The following is an 8678-nucleotide window of genomic DNA, read 5'->3' as shown; positions in this document are numbered from 1 at the left end:
GAATAGAAGTGGTTAACGTTTATATCACTTCACAATATCACAACATTTGAAAATAACCCCAGGTGTATTAAGCAACGTGGAACTTGGGAAGAAAAATACCACCACAGCAGAATTTGTTGAAAATGAGCTTTAGTGAGCTAATGTAGTCAGAGATGCCAACAACACGCACACTTCACGTGAACAACAGTGAATGAACCAATAAAAAAACAGAAATCGCTCGTGCGTTAATTAATGCGCTCGAGGCTTATTAAACCTTTGAAAAGCAACGGTCATTGCCTGAGGACTGAGACGCTGACATGAACCAAGGAAAAAAAGAATTTAAAAAAAGCCAATTTTAAAGAAGGGAAATATATAGGACTGTAAGCACTTTATTTATTGAAAGCAACCTAGTGAGAGCCCTGTGCTTGGTGGGCCGCTGCCAGCTTTTTCAAGTCTGGACACTTGGATGTTAGTTTCAGTCTGAGAGCGCCAGAGCTAACCAGGTTCAGACGGTTGCGGTATTTCGTCTGCATGTGGAGAGCTTGGCTGAATCCCTGTTCGACGAGATACGACGTGGGGAAAGCAGGGAGCAGGAGATGGACCCTCTCCCACAACGGGGGAAAATGCTGACCTTGCGTTATCCACATCGCACGCCAACCAGAGGTCCGGAACGTTGCTTTTGCCTCTTCGTCGTTCTGGAGATCAATGAGGCTCTCCTGGATTTCGGGCTCACAGCTGACAGCATCTGCTTGCCATGGCTCCATCACCCAGTCAGGCACATCTAACTGCTCGAGGTCCCTGAACCGAATCGCCATGTCGGTCTTGACTGCCTTCAAGTGGTCGGTGTAGAGCAGCAGGTGACTATCCGTCAGCTCATCCAACACCTGAACAGACACAGTAAAACTATTATTTCATTTTATCATGAGAGCAGAGATAAAACGTAGTCTAAAGGCCTGTTCATACTCATGGTCAGGGCATTTCATAGGCTTTTTTTTTTTTTAAAACTCCTGGGAGTCCCTCATACGCCCCGCCCACTGCAGTACACGCAAGTTTTGCGTTGATTGAGGAGACAACACGTTTGAAGCGGCGGAGGAGGAGGATTTACTGATAGCTTATTATGCGCAATTGCGGAGGAGATGGAAAGAAAGAGGCAATGGAGGTGGCATGTCCGACCTCTAATATGAAATATGAAATGCCTAATATTTCCACATTCTGACCAATCACACATTTCTTTCTTCTTGCATAGTATGAACAGGCCTTAATTCAAAAACCTACCTTGGCTAATTGCAGAAAGTGAATTAATTGTCGCCTCCCCAGGTTCTGTTGGTAGAGTTTCAGTTTTGCAAGGAAGCTGCAGATGGTGGCCTGGGAGTGGACCAGCGTCATCCCATCCCCCTGGAGCTTCAACGTGACCTCATTCATCTTCTCGAAGAAGTCGGAGAGGCAAAAAATGTCATGACGACAGGACCACAGCTTGGCCTTCAAGGTTGCGTCTGCCTGGTCGAGAAATTCAATAACTGAAGGGAAAAGCTTGCACAGCCTGGCCAAGCAGTTGCCCTTTGACAGCCAGCGCACCTCTGTGTGGAGCAGCAGGCGCTTAAAGGCCTCATCATTTTCCCCACACAGCTGTCTGAAGAGCCGATCATTTAGCACATGGGCTTTTATTTTGTTGATCGCCTTGACTGCGACATCCAGGGACTGATGAAGTGACGGGGACATTTTTTTGGCCACCAAGTTGTGACGGTGCAGTACGCAGTGCACTGTCAACACCTGGGGGACTTGCTGCTTGAGGAGGGTGGCGAATCCCCGGTATCTGCCGACCATAGCTGGCGCTCCATCCGTGGCGCAGGCGATGATGTCCGTCACGAGGATGTCCCTCTCCCGCAGGAACTCCGTCAGGGCGGCGAAGATGGTTTCCCCTCGCGTGTCTGTGGCCAGGTATTCCCCGAACAGGAAATCTTCAAGCAGATCCCTCCCGGACACATAACAGACATAGGCCATCAGGAGAACGTTGTTGTCGGCCGTGGTGGTCTTATCCAGCTGGACACTAAAGCGACAGCCGCGCAACGTAGCACACAGCTGTTGCTCAGTGTCCATGGACAGCTCCCGTATGCGCCGGGCCACACTGTCGTTGCTGAGCGGGATGGCCTTGGTGACTGGCGCAGGGTCGTGCTGCATGACGGTGGAGATAGCCTCCTTTATTGCGGGAGAAACTAGAGACTCCCCTACAGTGAACAGTAAGCCGGCCTTTGCAATTAGTAGAGCTATATTATAAAGGTGCCACCAACCCGCTCTCTGTTTGGTTGACGCTCCAAGCGAACATGGTGTTGAACGTAGGGCGCCTTGAATGCTGATCCCTCAGTGACTGAAAGTAGGCCGAGTCTTTTGATGCCTTGTCAGGATGTTTTTTTGATAGATGCTCCTGTAATCGCGACGGCTTCATTGCCTCATTCAAGAAAACCTGCTCACATAGCAGGCACATCAGCAGATGTACATTCGTCGGTGATGGAATAAATCCATAATTTATGTAATTTGTATTGTACTGCCGGTACTTCTTCTCATTTTCCGCCATGTTTGATTGTAATGTAAATGGATCGTGATAAAATGTGATTACGTAGGCCTAATCGTGCTTGTGTACGTTTTCATTGGTTATTTAAGTGTTAGCCCGCGAACCATTAGATGGGCTCGAGGTGACAGCTGTCAAAAGTAGCCAAGTGTCGGAAAGGGGTCTCCAAGAGGTTTCCCGGGGTTTCCCTGCTGCTGTGGTTTGTTTACGGGCGTTACTATGGAGACCGTTCCTGCTCGGCTCGTCCGATCGTGGTCAGGGAGCAGAGAGGATATCTCTTCCCTTTTACCCAGCAGTGGAAGCAGCAGACTCAGGTTCTTGGTCTCAGACAGCAGCTTTATTTTTATGAAACTATATATAAATGTTAAGATACACTTTTTCCTCTCGACCGCTTCTACTCGCGCTCGCTCACCTCTCTCGACCACACACACACACACACACACACGCACACACCGCTCTCGCTCTTAAAAGGACACACACCGATCTCATAACATGTAGCTCAGTAGAATTTATTGAAACACCCATAAAGTAGACTATTTAGGTCAGTTATTTGCACTAAAAAAGTTGGGAAACCATGAAAGTTTAAAATGTAGAGTTCAAATGAACTTTGTACAAGCCACGTTGTGGCGCCCCCCATTCGTGCCTGAGTGCCCCTCTCTCAGCCCTCATGCTCCCAGCGCCCCCCACAATGTTTAGAATGCCCCCTGGGGGGCGGTACCGCCCCCGTTGAGAAACCCTAATCTAAATTGTAACTGTAACGGAATACAGTTACTCATAATTTGTATTCTGAATACGTAACGCCGGTACATGTATTCCGTTACTCCCCAACACTGCCAGCAGTATATTAAATTATTAAAATTACCTCCGAGTGGAACATCTACAACATCTAAGTATTGCTGTGTTAAGTGTAATGCAGCGACAACAATGACCTAATAACACAATAACACTGACAGGGCAAATCAGCATTACTCATTCAGAGTATTTTTACTTTTGTTACTTCAAGTAAGAATGTGAATGTGTTATAAAAGCTCATTCACATTTCTTGAATAGATGTAATGATAAAATAAATCTTCCTCAGTTGGCAGCATGTGGTAGGACATACCAGCTGTGTGTGGCCAGGCTGGTATGTGTTTGGCTGCTGTGTTATAATCTGGCAGAGCAGCATCCCTCCTGACCAGCACACTTATGCCTCATAACAGTGACAAGCAGCCAATTTACACATTGCTTCTCCACCACGAGTGACAGCAAATCAATACACACTCGGAGTGATCACAGCATCCAGCAGTGTGTCAGTGTGAGTGTGTTTGTGTGTGAGAGTCGGTAGTGTTGGTGTGTGTTTATGTATGTGTGTGTGTGTGTGTGTGTGTGTGTTTGTGTGTGTGTGTGTGTGTATATATATGCATGTGAATGTTGGGGAAAGAAAAACATAAAAAATGTGTGAGATTGTGTTAAAAAGAAAGCTTGACTGTGTGTTAATGCATGTAGTTTATTTTGGTGCTGTGCATCTTTGTGTGAGTAAACGTATGTGTGTGTTTGTGTGTCTGTGTCAGTGTCAGTGTGTAAGCACCATGTGTAATTACTAACACCACACGAGCTCTCGGTGTGGACTGCAGGGAAAATACCATTAACCTCTGTTACCGGGCTTCACATCTACTGATGGAGGGAGAGCAGGGGAGGGAGGAGGCGGGGGATGGTGCCAGGAGATTACAGCTACTGTTGCTGGCCACTGGGAGCTGCCCGCGACAACTGCAGTCATGTACCACTGAGCAGCTCCACTTGAGGTTCCTGCATGTAGTCGAAGTGTGTCGGGAGGCTTGTTTCTTCTGCCTTAAAATTCAGCAGGTCTAAAAAGTCAAACTGCAAACTGATTCATATAAAACAGTGCTAGTTTCAGAATATAGTTAATTATTAAAAAGGTTTTCAGGGTGGCCTCTTTATCTGAATTGAGTGCCACTTGTAATTCCCAGTGACCCGCTTCAAACAAATAGGGGGCAGTATTCCCATGTTTAGTTCAAATCCTTTTTATTTATTTTATATATTTCATTTGTTTCTGCGCAAATTCATTGTTGCAAGTTGAAAATAATTACTACTGTGTATTTATTTATTTATTAATTATAATTCCCACATATGCAGCTTGCCCCCATACGGGACGGCCAGCCCAAACCAAAAGAGAAAAATTCAATGTTTTTTGTGTAATTCATTCTTTCTTCAGCTTAGTGTGAAAGTCAGAATTTTCAAAGTGAGGTTTTTCAAATTTAAATTGCTTTAATAGCATTTAAAAAAAAAACCATGTTGTTGCCAAAACAGTTTCCGGAAGATTCAAAACAATATTACATATTATTACATATTGAATATACATGTGTTGCATACACCAATTGTATACAACATACAGTAAAACTGTACATTACAATTTCATACAGTTAAACACAATTAATACCATGTAGATCCCTCATATTGGGGCTCTTATAGTGACTGTAAATCCTTCAGGCTGTGGCAGGAAATTATATATTTAGCTGCTAGAGGAGCTGTTTCCCCCTTTTTTTTGGAATATTTTTCAAAAATTTAGATCTCTTAGTGAAGAGAACTTCTCACAGTGCAGGAGAAAGTGGATTTTACAAATACACTCCTCTCTTGGCAGCCATGTCTGTTTGTTTGAGGATTAAAAGAAATAATAATAACAACAAGGAGTCTCCATTGTAGAAATATGTAGAAAAAAATCATATTGTGGATTCATATATTAAAACATTAAAAAATGTGTATTTCAGTTAAACACATTGATTTCAATGAGCTGAGCAATTTTTGCAAATGGGCAAATTTGTCAGAAAACACTGCACTGCTTGCTTCTTTGAGAACTAGCAAAAAAAGCAATTACAGTTTTGCTGGGAGAGCAATCCTCCATCCCTAACAAACATACACATGAATAACAGATCTTAATAATGTCAGGCATACTAAAAGCATAGCACAACAGGAAGGACTCAAGGTGGAAAAGAATGCTTAATCTATAATTGTTCTGACTTAACAATATGTGCGTCAGGAAAATTCACTCAACGATTGTATTTTTATTCATATAGATCAGGAGTGCCCAACCAGTCGATCGTGGGCTACTAGTAGATCCCAAGTCAACCGTGAGGGGTGTAGGAAAAAATGAAAAAAATAAAGTTTTTTTTTATGTGTAACTGTATGTTTTGTTTTGTTGTAGTTATGCTTTGTTGGATATGTTTTGTTTTGTGCTATGTTGTTGGATATGTGTGGTTTTATTGTAAGTTTTTGTTGTTAGGATATGTATTGTCTTTGTTGAAGTTTTATGTTAAAAAAGTTTTTTTTTGGGTGTGTGCGTGTGTGTTATATTTTGTATTAAATGTACACTACAGCCTATCATGAGTCCTTGCCTGCGCACCCTATCAGTCTCTTAAACACGTCCACAAAAAAAAGTATTAAAAAAAAGAGAAAAAGAAAAAAGTAGGTCACATTTAACCTACGGTAGCGCGTGACATGCATGACAGGAAGTTGACAGCTGTCAACAGTAGCTAGCAGCTAGCGATCAGAGCGGTTACGCACTCCTAAACGTTAACATGGCTGAGGGAAAACGAGCCAAGACCTACCATTTTCACCCTGAATGGGAGGAAGATTATTTTTTTGTTTATTCTCATTCAAAGCCTGTTTGTTTGATCTGCAATGCAACGGTGGCGTTGGCAAAGAAAGGGAATCTGGAGCGGCATTTTAAAACGGTACACAGGAGCTACGAGAGGGATTTCCCTGCAAAAATGCCTTTACGCGCCACAAAAGTGCGGGATTTGAAAGCACAGCTTGCAGCACGGCAGTCAATCTTCACCAAACCGAAGACCCAGAGTAAGGCTGCAACTATTGCTTCCTATCGCGTCAGTCACGTCCTTGCTAAACACAAGAAGCCATTCAAAGACGGCGATATTGTGAAGGAAGCCTTTCTCGAGGCAGCAGATAGCCTTTTTGACGACTTTAAAAATAAAACAGAGATCGTGAAGGCCATTAAAGAAGTGCAACTCTCCCGCAATACTACTACAAGGCGATGTGAGGGAATGGCTGTGGATGTGGAGGAGCAACTGAGGAAGGATATTGACGTGTGTGAGTGCTTTTCCCTCCAATTTGACAAGTCGACTGATATGGTGGATGTGGCACAATTGTGTGTTTTCATCAGGATGGTTTTTGAAGACATGAGCGCCAAGGAAGAGCTACTCACCATTTTGCCATTAAAAGGACACACCAGAGGTGAGGATATTTTTAATGCTTTCATCATTTTCAACTTCCCTCACATGCAAGCAGAACTACAACGTCAAGGTAAAGGTGTGACACAGCTTGACAGTGCACATTATGAGGAGCATGTTCAGAGCATCTCGTCAGAGTTTGAGAGGCGTTTTACTGACTTTGCATCCATCGAGCCTGTAGCCAGCTATATGTGTTATCCATTTGGTGCAAGTATTGATGTTGGTGACATTGCCGCCAAAGTCAAATCACTTTTAGACTTGGAAAGCTCCGCTCTTGAGGATGAGATTCTGACATTGCAAAATGACATTGAGATCAAAGCCAGATCAACATCCGCTCAACCTGGAGAGCATGTAGTGTTCTGGAAACTACTGGTGGAGGAGAAGTATCCCAATCTCAGAAGATGTGCCTTGAACCTGACAGCTCTTTTTGGATCAGCTTATTTGTGCGAGTCTGCTTTCTCGCACATGAAAATCATCAAATCCAAGTACAGATCAACAATGACTGATGATGACCACCTTGCAGCCTGCCTACGACTTGCAACCAGCTCCTACACTCCTGACTACGAGAAGCTAGCCTCCTCATCCCAGTGCCAGATCTCCCACTAAGGTAGGAATTGATTTCCTTTTTTCAAACTGAGAGATCTACCTGTTTTGTATCTTGTTTATTTTTTCTGTTTGGTTCATATTAAGGTCAGTTATGGCTATTGCTCATCATGCAGATTGGCGTGTGTGTGTGTGTTAGAGAGAGAGAGAGAGAGAGAGAGAGGAGCAGAGAGAGCGGGTTTGTGCTACAGCGCACTATGCAAACTGGCAACTGTGTGAGAGGAATTTGTCTGTGTGTGTGTGTGTTTGAGAGAGGGAGGGTTTGTGATGTGATGTCTAGTGGTTGTGTGACAACAAGAAAAAGTGTTGTGAGATTAGTTACTGCAGGCTGGAAACGATGTGTGTGGGTTTGCGATGTTGACACTGGACTGGTAGATCTTGGGAGGTTGGCTACTTGAAAAGTAGATCTTGGGTCAAAAAAGGTTGGGCACCCCTGATATAGATAGATAGATTTATGATTAATGATTAATTGTGGTAAAGAATAAACAAATGTAAAGCCAAGAGTACAAGAGTTACTTGTTTGGTTTTCACTGAATCATCATATCCTCACGTGAGCACGGAGCAACCATCAACCAGCCACACACTTTATTGAGGCTGGAAAATCGAGCTGTGTGTAGCAGAGGCAATCACTGGTGCCAAAGCACACGTGGTGGCACCTTGAGACATGGTGCATCAACAAGAACTTGTTAAATGAAAGACTTGACAGCTCCTGTGTGAGGCTACAGTTGTATATTAGAAGCACAAGGGTCATTCCATGCCAACTCTCCTAGGACCTCCCAGTTCATGTCATGGATTTTCTTGAAAAAAAATCATGTTGAAACTTCTTTTAAATTCATTGAATTTTTTACTTGCACTTTGCACTTTTCACTAGCTGTATTGTTACACTTTGTGGTTTTATTTCATAGATATTTCTACTGTGTTGACGTCAAGGTTTTCTATCAGTCTGATATCTGTCTACCTCTAGCCTACCTTGTTTTCATTGGGTTCTGGAAATTTGGGTAACACTTTATATTAAGGTACACATATTTGCCATTAACTAGGTGCTTACTAATATGCATATAAGTAGCATACTAGCCCTTTATTAGTAATTATTAAGCATATATCAACACCTTATTCTACATAGCCTTATTCTACCTCTATTACACCATGAATTAAGATTTTTCCTGATATTACCTCCTAATTATCGCTTATTGACTGTAAATTAATGCATTGTTGTTTCTGAATAATGATGTGAATAACCAGTGGGTTACTGGGGCCTTGTAAAGGGGCAGTAGCACAAGAACAGTAAT

The 8678-nt window shown here is 43.1% G+C and overlaps 1 protein-coding gene across 1 annotated transcript; it reads right to left on the bottom strand.

Moving 5' to 3' along the window:
- Window positions 1-386: 386 nt before the first annotated feature.
- On the bottom strand, window positions 387-2157 carry LOC141012011 (zinc finger BED domain-containing protein 5-like). Its single transcript, XM_073485391.1, has 2 exons — window positions 1255-2157; window positions 387-863 (listed from the first exon to the last, which is right to left on the bottom strand). The coding sequence occupies exons 1-2, from the start codon at window positions 2155-2157 to the stop codon at window positions 387-389; spliced, it is 1380 nt and encodes a 459-aa protein (XP_073341492.1).
- Window positions 2158-8678: the final 6521 nt, after the last annotated feature.

This window comes from Pagrus major, chromosome 17 (assembly GCF_040436345.1).
Source record: "Pagrus major chromosome 17, Pma_NU_1.0".
In the NCBI taxonomy this organism is placed as follows: Eukaryota; Metazoa; Chordata; class Actinopteri; order Spariformes; family Sparidae; genus Pagrus; species Pagrus major.
This window is presented reverse-complemented; position numbering and strand designations above follow the sequence as displayed.